Source organism: Peromyscus maniculatus, chromosome 4 (genome assembly GCF_049852395.1).
Source record: "Peromyscus maniculatus bairdii isolate BWxNUB_F1_BW_parent chromosome 4, HU_Pman_BW_mat_3.1, whole genome shotgun sequence".
NCBI classification, from domain to species: domain Eukaryota; kingdom Metazoa; phylum Chordata; class Mammalia; order Rodentia; family Cricetidae; genus Peromyscus; species Peromyscus maniculatus.
In genome coordinates, this window is record NC_134855.1 from 113,919,819 (window position 1) to 113,942,631 (window position 22,813).

Below are 22,813 nucleotides of genomic sequence, written 5' to 3' on the forward strand. Positions count from 1 at the left end.
TTGCCTTGGTCATGGTGTTCTATCACAGCAGCAGAAAAGTAACTAATACACTGGTTTTAAGTTAAAAAAAAAATGAGGTGGGGCCGGGCGGTGGTGGCACACGCCTTTAATTTCAGCACTCGGGAGGCAGAGGCAGGCGGATCTCTGTGAGTTCGAGGCCAGCCTGGGCTACCAAGTGAGTCCCAGGAAAGGCGCAAAGCTACCCAGAGAAACCCTGTCTCGAAAAATCAAAAAAGAAAAAAAAAAAAAATGAGGTGGCACATGCCTTTAATCCCAGCACTTGGGAGGCAGAGCTAGGTATATCTCTGAGGCCAGCCTGGGCTACAGAGTGAGATCTATCTAGGACAGGCACCAAAACTACACAGAGAAACCCTGTCTCGAAAAACCAAAAACCAAAAACCAAAAAAAAAAAAAAAAAAAAAAAAAAAGATTTAAAAATAAAACGCCATTCTTAGCAAACTGGCAGTTAAATGAAAAATTGCTGTTTCCATCAACTACCTGATTATTTTTAAAGTTGCTTGTGTCCTGTGCTCGGACATGAACCTCTGGAGACCACAATCTTTTCAGGCTCCACATTCTAACAATCTTATGGACTATGCTGCTATGTCCAGTCTGGGCGTGCCTTTTAAAAGGAGCCAGGTCTATGATGCTTAACTTCACTTGGTCTAAAGGGTGCCCGCAAGCTGGCAAAACATTGTTTCCGGGTGTGTTGGTGAAATTGTTTCTGGAGACAATTAGCATTTGATCAGGTAGGCCTAGTCCTGGTTCTCATCTTCACCTTTGTATACATCACCCACATTTGAGGGCCAGGGAAGAACAAAAGGGCGGAGGGGGCGGGGTAAACCATGTCTGTGTAAGCTGAGATGAGAGACATCAGTCTTTCCCTGCCCTTGGATTCCACTGCTCAAGATTCCTGGGATCTCTGTTAGCTGCCCTGCTTCTCAGGTCTCTGAACTTGGATCAGATCACATCACTGAGTTGTCTGGTTTATCAGCTTGCAGCAGGCAATCTGGGATTTTTCTTTTCCATAACCATGTAAGTCAGCCCGTCTCTGTCTCTTGAATTCTGTCTGTTTCTGTCTCTTTCTGCCCCTCCCCTCCACCCACAGATGTATGCTTTTTATTGGTTCTGTTTTTCTGGAGAACCTCACATAGGACTGTCTTGGAAAACTTTCTTTCAGATCATCTTTTTGGACTGTGGATACAAAAGTGTCTTGGAGGAGGGATTGACTGCTTTGGAAGATAAGGAGATTAATTATTTTAAAGATAAAATTAGCTAAATATATTTCTAAATGCAGGCAAACATTTCTTAATTCGTTTCTTTTCTATTCCCCTTCATTTCCCCTTTCCTGTCTTGTTCCTTCCCTTACGCTTTTTTGGGGGCATAGTTTTAGTCCCAGGGTGACCCAACTTGGTAAGTAGATGAAAATGACCTTGATCCTCCTGTCTCTGCCTCTCAAGTGCTGGGATCAAAGTGTTCACCAGCTTTTGTGGCTAGAGGGAGGCTATCTTTCAAGGGTCAGGTGAAGTGAGTTTGTGCAGAGGGAAAAAGCTCCTGGCTTTTCTGCTCAGGTTTGAGGAACTCTAAACTACTTTTCCTCCCAAACTCACAGTTCAGTAAAGTTTACCTCAAAGTGCAGAGGTTCTGGAGAAACTGATTTTTTTTTTTTAATCAAGTAGAGGGGACATGAGTTGCTTAAGACTTCAAATAGAAATTGCTGAGCCTTGCTCAGTTGTGTACAAAGCAGAGGTTATATAGTTCTAAATAGTAGAGACTCTCCATGTTCAGGGAGAGATTGTAGAAGAAATTCAAGTAATTAGAAAGGCAAGCAGAGCCCTCTTCTCCTAAGTGACAGACTCTGAGAGGAGCAGAGGCCTGGAATAGCAGTAGTCCCTACAGAGAACTCTTTGTGTAGGCAGAGTCCAAAAGCAATTGAAACAAGTTTGCACTAATGACTTTGGGGACCAGAGTGCCCTCTGAATTGAATAGGAGGGCTAGTATTCCAGGGGTGACCTCTAATTTGCAATTAAAATGACTGTTGACTATGCAAATGCACCTGGGTTGCAAGATTGTGTAATGTGGGTGCTGTTCTTGGTCTCTGGATAGAGAAAAGATTTCCTGTGCTCCTTGCAAACACATTATTACATGGCTATTGTTTTCTTGATCATTTATGTTCCTTGATGAATTAAGCAGGGTTTGGTGTTCAGAATCCAGCATCTGAGGGATCAATCCAAGAATAACAATCCAATAATAACCTTTATTCAAACAAAGGTCATGAAAAGTGCTAGTCAGAATACTTCTCTGACTGTGCATTTTATGGGCACCTTCCAATACTGGTGTCACAAGGTTGGCGATGACTAACATAACATTTAATAGGTAAGATCTTGGTAAGTGGAGGTGTTATTTTAGAAAGATCCATTGAGTTGTAGTTGATGATCTGATTTCAAGATTATAGGTATGGTTCTGATTTTAATTTAAACTTGTATTTCATCAATTAGATACAGCAACAAAGCTGTTGTAGGGAATATAAGATGTTAAGAAAGAAGAATACTCAAGTAGCAAGAAAAGCATTGAGTTAACATTTACCACAGATAGGAAGTAGTTTATTTACAGAACTCTTGGCCATTGAGGTAATTTGACATGACGGGAGCAGAAGTAATCAGAGGACCATTGGGTTTGGGTTACTCCAGGAGCTTGCAGAAATCCTGGACGCTTTTCAGAACTGAGAACTTAATGTCTCTCTAGTTTTCTCCCAGTCACCTTGTAACTGGTACTTGGCTGTGTCTACCCCACAGCTCAATGGCTACCTGTTCATAAGTTCCTAGGATATACGATGTCCCATGTTCCAGCTGCCACTTGGATGTGGCCATTTGGCATTAAGAATGAGACCAGTTCAAGTTGAGACGTGATCCCAGGTTAAATTACACATCTGGTTTCAAAATTGGAATGAAAAAAAAAAAAACTTAAAATCTCATTATTAATTTTCATATGTAATACTCATGCAGCTAATACTTTAGATATATTGGGCTAATGAAAATTAAAATGGATTATTTTTATTTGTTTTTTCTTTTTCTAATGTGGTAACTAAAAATTTTAAACTTACACATATGCTTCACATTGTTCTTCTGCTGGCCAACACTGGTCTAGAGGACCCTGGTACCTCTGTAGGACTTTTCTATAGAGAATACATTATCAAAGTTCCCTGTCATAAACAGAAATCAAAACAAAACCTAATACCATTTTAAGAGTGCTTCCTTGTTTGAGATCTGCCTTCCTTCAGTAGGACGTTGTGTGAATGAGTTTAAGACTGAGTACTCCTGGTAGATATATTAGGTCTCCACAAGTATTGGCACAGCCTCCAGTTTTTACATTGTTTATATCTTTATTTTGCATTTTCATCATATTTTATTACTGACACAATTTATCCTTTCTCCATTGTAGACCAAAATTATGCAAATGTCACAAATTTTATCTGACTGCATTGAAAACTCACCTGTTTCAAATTAATGTACACAGAGCACAATTGCTAATAAGTAGCTTCTAAAAACCGGCTCTAAAAACAGAGGTAACAGTTAAATAAAATAAAACAGGTATTATTATAATTATTATTTCAATATAATTCATATAGTATTGGAAAAACAAAATGAGAGACAAATCAACTTTCACACCTGAATCAAGTCCCTCATATACGTACTATAAATCTGGATTTTTTTTTTAATCTCTACAACTTGTTTTGGACCTGTGTATCTTCTTGGAGAAAGTATGTTTTTCAATTATGTCTTCCCATATTATGTAACACATTATTCTTAGATGTGTTCCATAAGACAAAAATGGAAAAAAAAAATGTGGACCTCACATTATTCAAGTTTCCTTTGTTATATATAATATTACTTTGTTCTGAGTCAGCACCTGCTGACAATTATATAAAAAGCAAAGCTTTATCTAAGGAGTGCCTGTGTGTAAAATACATTGCCTTAGTTCAAAACAAATACAATAAAAGCACACTGAAACAAAAAGAAAATCAGAGAGTGCACCTTTGGTCAATATTTATCTTGCTATAATAATAAAAGAAAGAGGGAAGGGTTTGCATTAATTAAATGGTTTATAATTACTGGCTTTCAGTGAAGGAGTGGAGTTAGCAAAGTAAATTGATTCTTCCTGGTTCTAAGTTGTCAGGGAGTTATTGAAAGGAAACTGTGCTCCTATTTCTGTAGCAGAACTAATGTGAAAGGAGAATGCAAATTAAATAAGATCAAGATGATTTAGCTAGCTGCTTCAGTCTCCTGAACGATTGCATGTAAGATGCAAATAACTGGAGGGCTTTGTGCTAGTAAATAGAGTTCTGATTTTCAACTCGGAATGGATACTGCCATGTGGCTGAGTAGTCATATTAGTGAGATATTTTTGGGTGCTCATTTGTCTTCTGGTATCTTAGTTCTACAGATTAGAGTGATTAACACTGGACTCATGAGCAATAGACGGACTAGTGTGTTGATAAATTCAAATCAAAGCTCAGGCTATGAATTATTAGACCAGTAAGTCAAAATTTGAGTTAACATTTTATTTTCTTGAAGACCACCTTTAAAAATAGTAGAAGGTTATTTTGAATCTCTTTCAGCCTTTCATGACTTCTTGACTGTGAAAGAGCCATAATGTGTTTCATGGGTTTCTGGGATACCTTAGGTATAGTAGATTTGTTCTCTTAACATAGTGGAGGGTGAGACAGAAAGATGTAGTGGGCCCATGGATTCATGCTGCTTAAAATTAAAGTCCATTAATGTTGTTAAAATATCCCCAAATAGTCTGAACTTTTTGTTTGCTCCTTTAAGTGCTTTAAGTTTTACTTTATCACACCCTAGAATTATAAACAGGGAAGTATATTGGGCCTGTTTGGGGGAAAGCAGGATGTGAAAATGTATGTCCTTGCCTTTCTCCTAGCATCTCCTAATGCTCATAGCCCATTAGTAGTGAAGGGTTTTATTCATTCATTCACCAAGCACCTATGTAGTACTGTAAGGGGGGGTAGGAACACTGTCTAAGGTAGTTTTGAGAATTAGCCTAAAGGACATTATTCAAGATATTTGATTCCAAATAGATATGTTTATTATGACTATATTTATATAGATATGTCACATCTCTAGTGCCACCCCAAGAACCATGTTAGCAGGGTACTAGCTATTTCTGTCACCCTTGGACCTCAGATTGCAGGAACCCAGAGGTCTAAAGAGAAGTTACCCCTCTTGTGCAGTAGTGGTACAGATGTTATGGAAGTAACCAACCAACCACTTTTTTGATTGGATTTAAGGCTATTCTCTGAAATGGCATCCCATGCCTCATACTGTTAATGAGTTAATGAGTCCAAGAACCTGAGACTGGATAGGTTGTGGGCTCTAGAGGAAAAACTACTACTATCATTCTGCAGAATGAACATAGCTATAAAATGACTCCTGATGACATATTTCTATACCCATAGATTGTTCACCTCTCAACAGAAAACTTTTTACAGTAGATGGTAATGAACATAGAGAACTACACCTGGACAATATGCAGAGAGTTAGGGATTTTGGAGCACTAAGCCCTAAATGGGATGTCTGTATCATACTTTGTTTCATATGTGGAAGAGGAGGTGGAAAGATTTTAAGAGCCAGAGGTGGTGGATGTCTCCAAGGAGACAGTGTTTTCCAGACACAGCAAGACTGATACATATATAAACTCATGGAGACTGTGACAGCATGCACAAGTCCTGTAGAAGTTCAAGCCAGACAAAATCCCAGCACAGAGCAGGGAAAGTTGACACAAAGTCCCACTCACTAGCCGTGAAGCTATTTTCAATTAACAGATGCTGGGATAATGAAAATCAGTTTTCTTCAATGGAATCACACTGAGTGTATCAACCACACTCCAGGGCAGGCCTCATACTCAGGAGTAGTTGGCCAGCACAAACAAGACTCTATGGTCAGGGTCCCTCCCTCCCTCCCTCCCTCCCTCCCTCCCTCCCTCCCTCCCTCCCTCCCTCTCTCCCTCTCTTCCTGCCTCCCCCCCCCTCTCTCTCTCTCTCTCTGTGTGTGTGTGTGTGTGTGTGTGTGTGTGTGTGTGTGTGTGTGTGTGTGTGTGTGTTGTTTGTTTCTGAGACAGACTTTCTCTGTATAGCCCGCTCTGTAGACCAGGCTGGCCTCGAACTCAGAGATTTGTCTGCCTTAGAGATTCTTTCTTACAGCAGTAGGCTCGATCTGCATGCTAGGCTAGTGCTCTACCACTGAGCTATACCTCAGCTCCTTTGTTTTGTTTTTTTAAGATAGAAAAATAATATTAACTTGGTGGGTGGGTGGGAGGGTGGGGAATCAGTGAAGAATTGAAGGAGGAGAAATTATATTGTCAAATATGCTGTATGGAAAATTTAAAACAATAAAGAGAAGTTATTCAATGTCATTGATAATTATGGTTTCTCTGGCCCTTCAAAACAATATCCATTTCTTTACAAGAATTATTTACTTTACTACCTTGAAACACTAGGTTAATTTCATAAAAATGTTTTTCTTAACTGTTAATATTTTTATCTTTTAAATTATTTGTGTCTCTATGTGTGGTATGTGCTCATGAGTGCATATGCCCACAGATGCCAAAGATGTTAGATCTGGCGTTATAGTTAGTTGTGAGCTGCCTCATATAGGTGCTGGAACTGACCTTGCATCCTTAATCACTGAGCCATCTCTCCAGTCCCACAAAGGATGGTTTTAATCTTGACAGCATCCTTCACTTTCTGAGAGAAAAGAATAAAATTCTGTATTCGGAAGTGTTGCTCTTCTATATTTTTGTTACTTCAAATAATTTATACAAGTGTATGAAACTTTTGAAATTATATTTTACTTACTTTGTGTCTTATCTCTTCATGAAAGATGGGTCATGTTCTTGACTGTATTAATTTTTTCTATTTACATTTCAATCAAGCTGTTTATCCATTGTTAATGCATTCATCTGGATAATTCCATCATGCTCAGCTGACACCAGTCCATAGGGAGTATTATTACACCAAAGTCATTAAGGGCAGAGGAGAGAAAAGGACATTCTGATTTTGATCTTTATTCATAATCAGAACCTCTTCCTCTTTGATATACAGCAAGTGTTCCAAGAGTTAGTTATTGAAAGTGTTGTCTGGCTTCTTACTTTCCATCTTTATTCTTCGAAGATCAGATGCCCTCTTTGAGCCAGCCTCTGAATCCCAACTTCTTAGAGATCCACATTAAACTACTTACTGCTTTTCAGACTAAGTGGATATTGCTTCTTCAACTTTTTTGCTGCAGTTTCTCAACTTTGAAGTAGTTTGTGTTCCTTACATTCCAATTTCACTCCAGTAACCAGTCCTGATATCTCTATTCAGACTGTGTACTGACCCTACAATTGTTCAGCTTATAGGCCATGACCATCACTGGCCAAGGTACTCTTTTGAGTTGTTTGGCTTATCATAGTAATTGACTGATGTGCTGCCATCATTCTCAAGATAAGTCCTTTAAACTGCAGGTTAAATCACATGACTGTACTGTTGAAAGCACGTATGACCTTTTGTCTAGCCAATAGAGACAGTGACCACATGTCCATGATGTGACTTTAACTTTTCTGTTTTTATGTCTTCCTTTGTTGATCTGTTCAGTATTGCAAAACATACCATGCCCTCAAGACCCATGCACCTGTTGAACTATGGTCTGGAGCCCTCTTCCATAGCTCCACGAAATGCATTCCTATCCTTTGAGATTTTTTCTGAGATGTTACTTTGTTACACCATTGGGGGGGCACTACTTAGAGTAATAGCCACTAACTATCCTTTTAGCTTGTAGTGACACAATAAATATTTGTTGGGTGAATTAAATAGCTGTTTTTCATGGAAAGGCATTTAATTTCCTGTTCCATCCACAGAGTAGATAAGGACTTTATAAATTAATTTCAGTGGCAGAAAATGAGACACTATCTCCACAAAGCAGTAGTGAGTCAGGCATAGTTAAAAACTCCAAGTCATACATTTGGTGTTCTTAATTTAAAGTATAAACTGTGTCAGCACAAGAGTCAAGAACTTGTTAAAAATTGGAAATATCCACGGAATAGCTTAAGTTGTAATCAAATCATTAGTTTTTGTAAATATACTGTGGCTGGCTGGAATAATTTTGAACCTCAGTTTTATAAAATACCATATAATCCTTTGTGTTAAGTTTAAATTATTGGTGTACTTAGAAAATTGCCTTAGATTATGAAATGTGTGTTGTGTGTATTATATAGTTTTATAATTATCGGTTTACTATGCTAATGAGTTTAACTGCATTGGAATTATTTCATACCATTTAATATAAGATTTTTGTGATTATTTAATTGTAGGTATGTGGATATTATTTTTAGACATGAATGAGTGCATATATGGAAAGTTGTAGAAAGAATTTTTCTCCTACTACCAGGTCATCTTTATATTTTAACTGTGTGGATTTACTCAGGTCTTTGCTTAATCTCCAAGACAGAGAGACTATGGTAGTGATTTAAAAGTGTAGCACTCTGAAATAGAGTAGATCTCAATGATTCACACTTTTTACACCACATCAAGAGATCATATATCTATTTTTGTGTGTGTATATATATACTATATATATGTATATATAGTATATATAATATTTATGTATATATAATATATATGTATATATATTTGTGTGTGTGTGTGCACTTACCAGAGGAAGTCAGAGGTAGACACTGAGTGTCATCTTCTACCCTTCTCCACCTTTTTTGAGACAGCATCTCTCACTGTACATATGTTACCAGCAATTTTTTGGAGCCCCATCTGGAGTGCTACATGTTACTAGGGAAACTGAGGTTCTCGTTCAGTGTTTTAATTCCTAAGAATGGGCTTAGAAGGAAGCTTGAGAACAATTTTATTAGAGTTTAAAAGAAAAGTCACAGAGTAGACAAGATGTAAATCTTGGCAGCTACCCAGAGTTGCTCAGCTCTGTAGGAACTGCACAGAGGTGAATTTTCTGTGAAGGAAAAAAATATGTTCTTTCATTAAAAAGGTAATTATTCCTCCCATCTCTTTAGCATGGTGGTAAATGAATTTGCCTTTATGATTGGTGGTCCCTTGGCCAGGTAGGTGACTGGCCAGCCCAATTGGAATGTTAGGTCTCTATCCAGATGCAGATTTTCCCTTTTGTCTAGGAGGAAATAGCTTTCTCTTAGTGGGCCCTCAGGTCTCTACAGTACTTGGAGCTCATTGTTGTATCTGGGTGTCTAGCCTGCAAGCCTCTGGGATCCACTTTTTTCTGTCTCTTAGGAATGAGGTTATAGACACATGCCACCACACCTGACTTTAACATGGTTGCTTAAGATGTGAACTCAGGGCCTCATGATGCTGCAGTAAGCATTTTACCTATATAAACATCTCCCAGTCGTCACATGTAACATGATTAAAATATGAAGGAATTGTACATCCTACACTGTAGTACCCAGTGGGTGAGGATACAGAACACATTATTGGGAATTCAAAATAATACAGCTACTTTGGAAAATAATTTGGTGGTTTCTCATGGTTAAGCACATAGGCATCTAATCAAGAAGAGGCATTTATGGCTATTTATTTAAATGCAATGGAAATGTCTGTTTAAGCCCAAACCTTTCACTTATATTTACATTAGTTCTTTTATGAGCATCAGAAAGTAAAAGCACCCTAGATATCTTTGGATGAAGAAATGAAAAAACAAACTGTGCTGTATCCAATACAATGAGTTAACTACTTAGCAGAGGAAACAAATCAGCGCTTGATGGATACATTATCTTAGATTAGTTACATAGTGCATTATGTTAGGTTAAAGACCCTTGAATTAGTGTAAGGGGATTTATATCTAGGAAGAGAAAGGAGTTGAATGATTGGTATGGGAATTAGGGTGGTGGACATGACATATAGGAGCAATACGAAGTTTTTTGGGCAGCAGAGGAATTGTTTTATGACTTAATTGGTATGATATGAGTGTATACATTTGGTAAAAGCTACAGAACTACACCAGAAAGAATGAATTTTATCATATGAATGCACAATAATAGTTATTCTCTTGAATTTATTATCTTTATCATTTATTATCTTTATCATTAAAACACTTCTCCCCTTGGCCGGGCGGTGGTGGCGCACGCCTTTAATCCCAGCACTTGGGAGGCAGAGCCAGGCGGATCTCTGTGAGTTCGAGGCCAGCCTGGGCTACCAAGTGAGTCCCAGGAAAGGCGCAAAGCTACACAGAGAAACCGTGTCTCAAAAAATCAAAAAATCAAAAACAAAAAAAAACAAAAACAAAAACAAAAAAAAAACACTTCTCCCTTAGAATCTAGGCTTTGGTGAGCCCTGAATGTTCCTAATGGGAGAAAACATCTAAGTACTTTTCCATTTCATTTGATTTCAGTTGCTGTGGTTCCTATAGTGATTTAGTCCTGCTTCAGGTATTTGCTTGTCTCAGGTTGCTTGACTGATTTTGGAAGCAGCAACAAGGGAACTCTTCCCATGCTGTCCTAGAAGCTATTGCGTATCACCGATGCCCCATTCTAGCTGACCAGCTTGTATCAGCAGAAATGATGCTGGTAAAGACTGGGGCCTTTTATGTGTTTGAACCGTACCTAAACCAGCTGCTTAAGTTCCTACCAAGACCCACATAGTGGATAGGGAACAAAATAAGAGCTGGCTGCTGTCTGTCTATGCATTTCGGCCCTTCTTTGGGTATCTGTTTTGGTGGTCTGGTACTAGTAGCTGTCTGTGTTCTTGGCTTTGAGATGTTTACAGTAGTCAAGTGCATCAGTAAAAAAACAAACTATCATTGGGACCCAGTGGGTCAGCCCATGATATATACTCTCTCATGGTACAGATGGTTGACCAACTGTGTGTGGCACAAAAGCAAAGCAAAACAAAATAAATCATATAAATACCAATCTAAATTTAAATAGCAAGAGAACTTCAGACTTTGGAAGGTGCTGATAGGCTATGCCATATTTATCTTAGGATGGAAGACAGCATTTTATGCTTGTGAAGAATATGTTCATAGAGAATCTTGAGGCCATGGATTTGTGGTTTTCTATGTTTCTATGTTTCTAGATTATTTTGGATCATATGCCTCATGTATTTCATGTCCTTCCACTCTGCACCTGTCTGAAGGATCTGTAAACTTAGATTGAGCATGACACCCGTTTCCTAGTAGCATATTAGAAGGGAATCACAACAGACTGAAGCGAAACAGTTTTTTTTTCTCTCTCTCTCTGGCATTTTTCTGGAGCGATAGCTCTTGAGTTTCCCATGTTACTATTCTTAGTTTAATTTGCACCAATCATTCTCTGCATCCTCGTAGTGATTTGACAGCAGAAATAAAGGAGTAGGGGAGGACCGTAATTGAATACCCACTCCAGGCAGCAGGCATGTGATAGTCCTGTCTTGTGTACAATTCCATTTAAGTGTACAACAATGAGTTTGGTAGATAATTTTGCTGCTTTGCAAACAAGGAAACTAGGTCCAGGAGAGGTTAATTGACTTATATCCTCAAAGATAGTTCACTCTCACTCCCAAACCCATTCTTTTTCTACTCCCCAAGGCTCTGTTTTGGAATAATGTTTTCTCATTTCATTCTCACTTGCAAGGGGGATGGTGAGTACTCTGGTCTTTTGAGATTGAGCCCTGAGCTTCTGCTCAGACCTGGTTGCTTCCTGTTTTACTTTTCAGCTCCCAGGAGATTTGGCCTAATTCTATATATTTTTTCTGAGCTTCTATCATATACTCGATCGCTGGTTTTCTTTTCCCCAGTGACTGTGTCACTTCCAAGGCTGACGCAGCAACCTCACAAGGCTCTTTTGTGTTAGTAACGCCTATCTCCAGTCACCATAGGGAAATGGGAGAGCATGGGGAAAGACCTGACAGAGTCAAAGAGGCCCAGCAAGTTAGCAATCTTAGTCCTTGAGCCCGGCTAACATACCGTCATAATGCCTGCAACTCCACTTGGGTGCTGTTTCTAAAGAGGCTAGAAATCAGTTCCCTTAAAAACAACAAAAGAAAAACAAAAACGTTGAAACTGCAATCCAGTGCAGATTAAGGTTGATACTACCAGCGTTATTCTCTGTAGTCATCATCACATTTTCTGTGACTATCCATGATTTAAGGTTTTCATTATGAAGCATTTCTGCAAGAGGCTTCCAGAAAGAAAGATGTGTCAACAGTACAGATGATGTGCCATACTGAAGGGCTTTGAGGAGTGGGTGCCCTGCTGCTTAGTACATGACCAACTCACATGTGACCATTGACCATTTCAAATGTGGGTAATTTGAATTAATAGATGCCATATAAAGTCCATACTAGATCTCAAAGTCTTGGAGTCTAACAAAAACAACAATAAACTGTCTTCATTTTTACATCAGTCACATGTGCATTGATTATATGGAAATATTTAGCAGCTAGTGGCTTAAATATGTTCTACAAATTAAACTCATTTTATTTAACCTTTGTTGTATTGCTGGAGGTCAAACCTCAGGCTTTGAGCATGCCTTAAGCAAGCAAAGCAAGTGCTTCCTTGTCTTTTCTAGTTTTCCCCACTGGTAATAGCTTTTAAAAAATCACAGAACAGAAGCACAGTTGTGAAACTGATATAATTGACTGAGCTCATCAGATCTCACAGTTTTACATGTGTGTTCAGTATAGCTTAATCACCCGTGCAGATCCATGGGCTACAACCACAGACAAAACCCTGAGGACTTCCATTGTGGAGGTCTCTGGTGCTGCCATTTCCTAGGATCAATGGCCAGCTCCCTCTCTCTTCTCTTTCTCAAGAAGAATCACTAATTTGCACTTCATCTCTATAATTTTTGTTATTTCAAGTATGTCGTATACGTGGGATTATATAATAATGTATGTTCTTTTGTGGTTAGCGTCTCTTGCAGCACTCCCTAACCTTCATTTTAGCTGTTGTCAATTAACAGCCCTTTGTTTTAACACTGAGTAGAATTCTATCTTCTTTGTATATTTGTAGTGGGATGTTAGAAAGCTTAATATTGTGTATGTAACTTGCATTTGTGGTCTTCCTTGTGTCGGTGGTTGGACAGCATTGGTTTCAGGGCTCGGTGATTGGAAGTCATCCAAAAGGCATATTTCTATTGCATTTTTCAGTGATGTTCTGGCATTCCTATGTTAAGTGGTATGTTTTTGTTTTGCTAATTGTTAAGCAGGTTATTTGTAGATGTATGGGGCCTTGACAACCATTTTAAGAGAATAAAATCATACCAGTGTCCTTCCCAACCCCTTTCTCTAGCCTGTAGCATGCGCACTTGTGTGTGTGTGTGTGTGTGTGTGTGTGTGTGTGTGTATGCATGTTTTAGTTAAAAAAAAAAAACTAGGTTTCTGTCCACAAAAGAAACTTCATAAGGTTAGACAGCAGGAAGAGATATTTCATACAGTCTGCCAGTGGTATTCAGCAGAATAGTTTGAGACTAATTAAGTGGCTCATATATATCATTGATTTTTACCACCCCTTGGGAACTTAAACTTTCTTTTTTTCAACTCAAGCTTCAAAAAGAGATCAGCTCAGTGAGCTTATGGTAGAGGCAAGAAGCAGGACACAGGGACGCTTCAGAGCAGATTAGAACTGAGTAACGGATAAAAGATAATACCATTTTCAATTAAAATTGCCTGGGGAAATTAGGTAGGCAGAGAATAATTACCTGGATTGGCAAAGATCCAGGCTTCTGAAACTGAGACCCTGCTGGAATCTTCTTTGTGGTTCACTGAGGATCACGGGAAGCCAGAAATGTTTCATTTATATGTCATCTCAGACAGACGTGAATGTTGTACTGCATTGCATGGTATTTTAAGTCAAATTATGTAGCTTGAAACCCCATAAAAAAACAAAACCACAAAAAAGCAATACCATAATACATCAGATGAAAGCAAGATTTCTCTGACAAAATAAATTTGTGTTTCTGTGATTTCTGCTGATAGCCAATAAGACACAGGAACTGAGGTTGAATAGTAGAAAGTGGTGATGCCCAACTAAAGGATAGTTCTAGCTCTCACTACTGTGTGCAGAGGCCTCCGGATACTAATGGTTCTTGATTACAGTCACTGAGTCAATACCACCTGACACACAGACTTGCCTAGCCTAGTGGGGGAAGTGAGTCACCTAGAGCACATTCACCTTGAATGCAAATGTTCTGATTTACTGCTGTGCCCCTCCTCACAGCTCCTGCAGTGACTCAGTGCCACCAGCTCTAAGCAGCTGAGCTTGGTGTGCTTCCTTGGGGTCTGTGGTACCTGGGCTCCTGTCGCCATGCTGTTCCCACTGGGGCTGGGTGTGATGAATGGAAAAAGAATTGAAGTTACTGAACCAGGGGTCCATGATCTTCTCTGTAATGGTAAAGGAACACAGAGGCTTTTTAACCTTCCCTCTAGGGCTAGATTTTACTGTGTTCCCATTTATTCACAATTTATCAATTCAGCCTAAGGCATAATGGACGAGGATTTGTATGGAACAAAATTGGGAGAGACGGCTCAGTGGCTAAAAGCAATGGCTGCACTTCCAGAGGACCCAGGTTCAGTTCCCAACACCTACATATCAGCTCACAACTGTCTAGAACTCCAGTGTCAAGGTAGCCAAAGTCTATTCTAATCTCTGAGGGCCCCTGAATACATGTGATGTGATGTGTGTGTGTGTGTGTGTGTACACTCTCTCACACACATAAAATAAAATAAACATATATTTAAAACATTTAACATGCTAAGGGCTAATGAATACGTAAAACACGCTTTTAAACATTTTTCATACTTTTACTTTATTATTATAGTGGCATATATGTTGTCTGTGAAATTTCTAGTAACCAACTTAGTTGGATGAAAAAGTAGTCAAATTAGTTTATAATCTCATTTAATTAAAAAAAAAACTCATGTTGTTATTTGGTCTCTATGTTAACAAAACAAATGTACCCCATCTGCACACATACAGATGTTTTCTTTTCTTTGTATATTTGTGTATTTTTCTTTCTCTCCTTGTATGTGCTCACGTGCTTCTTTTAAAGAGTTTCAATTTTCTTGGCATCTAGTTTCTTAACATCTAAGATAAAGAAGAGCAATGTCTCATATAGGTTTAGAACTTGGTGCAGCGAGTGCATTCTTCAGTTTGGGGTCATTCCTGGGGGGAGGTGACTAAAGATCAGACCTCTGGCTTCAACTTGGAGTAGTTTATCTGTGATCAGTGGGGAAGGGGCCAGCCCACTGGAGCGGTGTCAACCCTGGGCTGGTGATCCTGGGTTCTATAAGAAAACAGGCTGAGCAAGCCATGAGGAGCAAGCCAGTGAGCAGTGCTCCTCCATGGCCTCTGCATCAGCTCCTGCCTCCAGGTTCCTGCCCTTCATGAGTTCCTGCCCTCACTACTTTTTTTTTTTTTTTTTCATGATGGTCATGAACTGTTATATGGAACTGTGAACAAAATAAACCCTTTCCTCCCCAAGTTGCTTTTGGTCATGGTGTTTCATCGCAGCAATGTAATCTTGAGACAGCCCAGTTAGCTTTTCTTGTGACACTGCTTTCTGTCATAGCCTGAGGTGCACAGATAGTAGATGTATGACAGGCGTGGGTGCAATGGCATAATTCTGAACCCCATGACTCCCAGACTTGGTGTGCATGTCCCGCATAATCCTACAGAGAGAGGGAGGGAGGGAGGGAGGGAGGGAGGGAGGGAGGGAGGGAGGGAGGGAGGAGAGAGAGAGAGAGAGAGAGAGAGAGAGAGAGAGAGAGAGAGAGAGAGAGAGAGAAGCAGATTATTGTTCAGAGCCTCTGGAAAGGAAGGAAGCTGGATTCTACCTTTGTAAGACACCAAACATACAGCCCTGTAATGGTGTCCCAACTCTGTCTGACCAATTCAGGAATTAGTAAGTGTGTTTTAAGTCACTGTGTTTGTGACAATTTGTTTAGAAGCCACAGAAAATGAATACATGAAGGAAACCTGGCAAAAGAATCTATATTGCTAATTGCAAAGCTCTCACGATTATTTCAAGTTCGAAGAGAAAAGCCTCCATGAAATACCTCCCCCAGCCCTGTGAAGAAGCCCCGGTGCTGTACTTCGGTGCGGTTACCCACTGCCAATGGCAGATGAAGGGGCTATTACACTTCTTGGCAGCATTTAGGATGTTTTCTCAGACTGGCAGTTTCAGATGTAGGGAGGGCCATTTGGAAGACTAGAGGCTCTCTGGGTAGGCATTTGCTTCATGGTGGCAACAGGATAGGCGGAGTGGGAAGGTAGAGCACCTCCCTTCCTTTCAAGTTCCCAATAAGCCTTGCTGAAGAGGCCTGCATTTAGAGATCCCTGATTCCAGGGTTCAGTGATGAAGTGGGCTTGGCACTTGGGTTGGAGAGTGGGGACCCAGAGGTAAGCGGTAGGAGGGTGCTGTAGTTTTGTGTCTGTGATGGACTTAGTGTCTGGTATGTGGTAGGAGGTAGCAGGCCACCTTCCTTGTTTTGCCTGTGAGTCTACATGTTCTTGTCTCTTCTCATTGAGTATTTGATGTACAGCAGGATTTGTTCTTCTAGGATCAATACAATATTGGGATTTGGGCATTTTGTTTAACTATTAAGTTCCCTCTTACATTGTAGGAAAACATATTTCTTCTGTTTTGAAAGGCACAGAGAGAGGGCACACAGCCAGTCCTGATATCCCCCACCCCCTGCCCATCTCACATTAACAGCACTTCTTTTTCTAGAGACCACATTTAGCCCTTCAGTGCCCAGATTTATACTCTCTGAATGAGAAGGCTGACGGGTCGGGCTATCACTCCCCGATCATAACATGGTCATGGTATGCCAGTACTGGAATAGCTTGTGATGAGCTGGTCTATAAGGTGTTTAAGACACTGGTTTTCCCATGTGCTGCCGTCCTATGCTGGGGTCAGAGGGGAAAGAGGGAAGGTAGGAAAATATATGTCTAGTCTTTAAGTCTTTGTTTACAAAATGATAGATCTGGCAGGGTAATTAATTGATGAGCTTCTTAGGACCTAGGTTTGTTTCATAGCCCCAAGAAGCAGAAGAGAGTTATGAAGTTTAATGTCTCAGCTCTGGCTGGAACACTTAATTATTTATTCCATTCCATAGCATTTTTTTCTGAGCTCCTATTAATTGCCAGAGCCCATGCTAAATGCAGGAAATGTAGATGATGGTTTTCAGTGCATACATAAATAATCCTCATCCTCCTGGCAGCTACAGTCTCATATTCATATACAATTACAAACATACATGTAATAGAAAAAAATATAGTATGTTCCATGAGGGAGGTAGCACCATCAAGATTAACCCTGATCAGGGTAGCCATGTATGAGCAACCCCAGTGTTGTCTAGAGCCTGGCAGTTGTGGGATACTTGAGTATTTCTTCTTCTTAGTTTTCTCTTATAAAATAGGAATTATCATAGCACATCACTTGAGAGTTTATGTGTGAGTTCTGTATCGTTGTTTTAGTGAGAGATCCTATTGCTGTGATAAAACTCCATGACCATAAGCAACTCGGGGAGGAAAGGGTTTACTTTGCTTACACTTCCACATCACAGTCCGTCACTCAGTTGTGCAGGAACCCAAAGCAGGAACCTGGAGGCAGGAGCCCATGCAGAGGCCTTGGAAGAGTGCTGCTTATTTTGCTTCCCATGTCTTGCTCAGCCTGCTTTCTTATAGCACTCGGTACCACCTACCCAGGGGTGGCACCACCCACAGTGAGCTGGGTCCTTCCATATCTATAATCAATCAAGAAAATGCACCAGTCTTTCCCATAGGTTGATCTGGTGAGAGTATTTTCTCAGTTGAGGTTTCCTCTTCCCGATGATTCCAGTTTGTGTCAAGTTGTCACAGAACTAGCCAGCACTGTTGTGATTCAGTTCAACCTTATGGTATGGCTTCTAGTGAGTAGTCACTAAATCCATAAATTCCATGCATGCAGCACTCTACATTCTCTAATTCTGTACATCACATTCAAATGGAATGTTTCCATGTATACTTTGGGGTGAATTCCATAGTTTTCTAAATTTCACTTTTAAAAGTGGTATGTCTTCTGGTAAAAATAAAATATAATAGTTAAATATTAGATTTAAACCAAAGGCTCAGCACCCTCTGTCCTTTCCCCCCATCTCCTTTCTTTACTTACCCTTACTTTCTACTTTTTCAAGTGTAGATTCTTGTCATGGGTCCAGATAATGTTCACTTCCAGGTATTTGCATGTGGACCAGGAAAGTTCATTTAAACAAAGTAGGGTCACAAGTGCTCTACACTACTTCACACTAATCCTGTGACCTGTGGATTGATATTCATAGTTGTTGCTCTAGACTCAGATTTGTTTCTATAGCTTGACCCAGTCATTATTGATATCTCTTCCTACCATGCTGTAGACACTCCATCACAGAAGGTGATGGTCAAGATTTCAAATTCAAACTGTCATAGATCCATTGTCCCAGTTCTTGGTCACCAGTTTTTATACCTGTGCCCCGGGGTTCCTCTTATTCCCATGTGCTTCTGATACCATCTGGAACTTTTTCCTGCTACAAATTGGACAGGTCTTAAGATTAAACTCTATCTGAACCAAAACTCTAACACTAAACCCAGACTTGATGGGAACAGCTTATTAATAAACAAAATATGGAAACAAAGATGGCTCTTTGCTTATAGGTGCAATTCATTGTAAATCTGTAAATACAATTCCACTGCAAATCTGTTCTGTTCAGCATTGTAGTACCTGGAAATATTTCTTTCAGTGACAGTTCATCTAAAAACATTTGAAAGATTTCTTGTAGTTGCAGGTCATCTAAGGTCATTTTCCTATTAATCAGGAAAAGATAATCCAGTTATTTATGAGGATCTTAGATAGCCTTGTTGTTCAGTTGCTGCTGAATTAGTTTACTAAGTTAAGAACTTGGTGGGAGATAGCATCATTGTAGAATGTGTGTAAAATCATGGAGCATGTAGCAGTAAACATTTCTGATTGGATGACTTGAAATCTTTATTGCCTAATCCAGTGTCATTAGTAATTTCATGCACCCTCCTGATGTGCTTTAAAAAATATATACTGGATTCTGATTCTGAAACCAAAGACTGCTGATCTCCGTGAGAACTTTGAAAGAACTTCACATTGACTCTGTGTTGTCTGTGCATGCTTTCTCTGCAGGGAACTGTGCGCAGGTGTGACCAGGTAGACATCCCTTGCTGTTTGTTGTTCCCAGCTGCCTGGTGAGTACCCACTCCATCTCCCCTGGGGAAGAATCATACTGGTGACATTTTGGAGCTTGAGACTCGGGAGACAAGTCTTTTCATCCAGTGTCTGTTAAAAGTGATGTGTGACCGTTTCTCTTGGTGTGGTGGAGAGGCAAGCAGGATTTTCTAGGTTTTGCCCCACTAATTCAGCTACTGACTCAGCTGCTAATCTTTCGCTCATTGTATTCTCCTGCTTGTGACAGTACTGCCTAGCCTTAGAAAGCATTTGGTGTCATTGAGGGGAAAGCTGTGTAAGTTTCTGTCTGGTACAGGTTTTGTTTAGGAGATTCGCGTCATCATCAGAAATTATAGCTCCACTTGCTCCCCAATGAGAAACCATTATTTGGGGGCAATTGCTTGTGAGAGTGATGCCAGTCAATTCCATCTATACCCCCTGACTTTATTCTAAATCCTTCATGAAATGCCCAGATAACCAGAATTGTCTTTGAATGGCCCATTGGTTTTATTTACAAATGGACACTGTCAGTGCTTTATTCTAGTACTAAATCCCAACCAAAATGACAGACTGCCTTCCACAAATTGCTGTTTTATAATTGCTGTTACAACATCGCACTGCTTGTCCTTTCTTCCTTTAAGAGGCAAGAAGTGGTTTTTCAGTGATGCCCACGAACCAGTGTCTTCCCTGGTCCTCATGATAGGTGCACTCAGAATACCAAGCTTTTCATATCAGTCTTCTTCAGGACACTGCACCCCATGCCAGATGCGTCATTATCTCCTGGCTCTGACTCTGGCTGATTTTCTTCCGGCCTCTCTGTGAGGGGAAGGAAGAATTGCATAACCCAACCCCGTCTCCAAATGACCAGTCTTTAATGATATAAGAATATCAAGAAAGTAGATTTATTATTGAATGTTCCTACCTATTTTTAGTCCAGTGCACTATATTTTACTACCCTCCGAAGGGTGACTCATAAGCTTGTCTTAGTCGGTACAGTCCAGTTAAGGATGCTGAGTAATTTAAAAGACTTTGAATCAGTATAGGTACACCATTTGCTTTCTACTGTGTTTACATTTTATCTTTCTGGTCTGCCCACTTTTCCCACACTTTAGTTACATTATCCGCAGGTGGGTCATTTTCTGTTAATTTTATTATATGTTGTGTGGATGAAGATATCTGTCTCTAATGAGAAGAAATACTTGTGTCAAGAGTCACAGCAACACCAGAATGTAGGAGTGGTTTGTTATACGTTCTAGATTCAAGGAGGAATGATTCTGGGTCACATGGTCTGAGTCCTGGCATTTGATTAAATGGAGACTTTGGGTGGCTCCAGGCCTTAGGATGGCAGATATCCCATGGGGCATCTTCCTTCCCCATCTCCACAGCACCTGATTGGAACTGGCTACCTGGTTGTCAGCTGGAATCCTTGAGTTACTCTTACCCTCACGTCCAGATGAGAGTTCTTTTATATTTCCCCCAAGGATCTCCTAAAAAGACAAGCCTTTGATCTCACTTAAGCACCACTCAGTAGTTAGATCTTATGAATTATGATTCTCTAAAAAATATTGAATGAGGGGCTGGAGAGATGGCTCAGCAGTTAGGAGCACTGATCTTCCAGAGGACCTGGGTTCAGTTACCAGCACCCACATGACAACTGTCTGTAACTCGAGCTCCAGAGCGTCCAGCACTTTCACACAGACACACATGCAGGCAAAACACCAATGCACAGAAAATAAGAAAAAAATACTTTAAAACATTGAATGAATTCTTTGTACAATTCTTTGCACAATACAAAAAGTAGAAAGCATCTAGGACCCAGAATCTGAGTGTTTTTGGTTGTGTTTTGGAATGATGCTTTAGGTCCTTCAATGACAACAGTGAGTTATTTCAGACTGCACAGTGGTCCAGTGTTTTTTTTTCATCTCTTTCATGTCCACAGTGTACATTCAGTGTATTTTATTTCTTGTGGTGGTGTGGTTTAGATTCTGCTTATTTATAGCACATCAAACTTAACTTATTACCAGTATTAGTCAATAGACTTTAAAAATTAAAAACCTATATGGTTTGGGCTGGAGAGATGGCTCAGTGGTTCAGAACACTGACTGCTCTCCCAGAGGACCTGGGTTCAATTCCCAGCACCCCCAATGCAACTCATAACTGTTACTCTTAATTCCAGTGCAACTGAAGCCCTCTTGTGGCCACTGTAGGCACCAGGCATACAAGTGGTGCACAGACATGTAGGTAGACAGCAACCCCATACACATAAAAGAAAAAAAAATACGGTGAACACAATGATTATTTTTAGGTAAATTGTCCTCATTTTTATATTGTTAAAAATTTATGTCTCATCAAACCAAAGATAATTTCCAATTTGGAAAAAGAAAACAACTTTGGTAAACTTTCTTGTGGGATTTTAGTTCAGAAAAAATCACTAAAATGTGGCTCTTGGAAAAAAAAAAAACTAATGTTTGGGTTACATTGTTTCTTTCTGAATTATTTTAAATTGCTTTCATTAACGATTAACTACCTTCAGAATGTCTAACAGTGTAACGTGTGTAACTCACCAGTGTCTCTGTCTCCCTCCTTCCCCTCCTTCTCCTTTCCTTTCATCTTTCCTTATTGAAATTTTCTATGTCATCCTGACTTCTTTTAGACCTGGAAACCCGCACATGTTACCTCAGTTACTGGCAGCTTTCTTTTTTTTTATTCTGTTCTGTTTTTAAAAATCTATATTGTAGGGCAAATGCAATGTTCATCAGGAGCAAAATACTGATTGTTAGATGGTAGAGCTGCATTTATTTCAAACTCTTGCATGTTAAAGATGCTGTGATTCATGGGGCAGCAAGAACAGCCATGGAAGACTATGGTTTTACATTTTCAGAGCATTCATGTCTGGATTCTCAAACTGAGTCTAGGTGTGGTGGCACACGAACGTGGGATGCTATGGCAGGAGAATGGTGGGTTCAAGGCCAGCCTGGGCTGTATAGCAAGATGATCACTTATCAAAAACAAATCACAGCATCAGGATCATGTATGGAATGTGATGATTTCTGCACAGGTGATTTAGGAATCAGTTCTCTCAGGGGACGCTAGTGAGTGGAGCCAGGGGAAGAAGCAAGATGCTTGCCCAGCCTGACTGGGAGGTGCGGTGGGGGCTCTAGAGAGTCTGTCTCACTAGGGGCAGCTGAGCTGGGTGACTCCCTTACTCCCCCAGCCTGTGGCTGTAGGCAGCCTTTTGCTGTCTGCCTCCGCCAGAGAAGACGCTGCAGGGGTGGAATAGGCTCCTCTTAAGAAGTTTCCGTCACACCCCCATCTCTTCTGTTCTTTCCCAGTGAAAATTAAGTACTTTCAGAAATTATATGAAATTCATTTTCTTCCCTGGAGAATGTAATAAACTATTCCTTCAAATCCCCCAAATCCTTAAATGACTGCAACGTTGAAAGACACCCAGATAGTTTTCAGTTAGTAGGAATTAGGGTTAGAAAAACTTACTATTTCAAAGCTTCCTTTAAATAAATCATTGTTGCCATGAATAATGACCTTGGTGCTTTGAAAAAAGAGACAAAGTTACCATGTGATTATATGATTGAAAATCATT

General features: G+C 39.9%; 1 protein-coding gene across 6 annotated transcripts in view; it reads left to right on the plus strand.

Moving 5' to 3' along the window:
- The window catches only part of LOC143273001 (uncharacterized), a 222,495-nt gene that overhangs the window by 133,461 nt on the left and 66,221 nt on the right, over window positions 1-22,813 (plus strand). For all 6 annotated transcript variants that reach the window (XR_013050785.1, XR_013050784.1, XR_013050786.1 and 3 more), the window contains exon 4: window positions 19,174-19,235. Coding sequence is in view for 3 of the 6 variants with exons in the window: in XM_076570712.1 (XP_076426827.1) it covers window positions 19,174-19,235 (62 nt within the window). In the remaining 3 variants the exon portion in view is untranslated. The remainder of the gene's footprint in view (window positions 1-19,173; window positions 19,236-22,813) is intronic.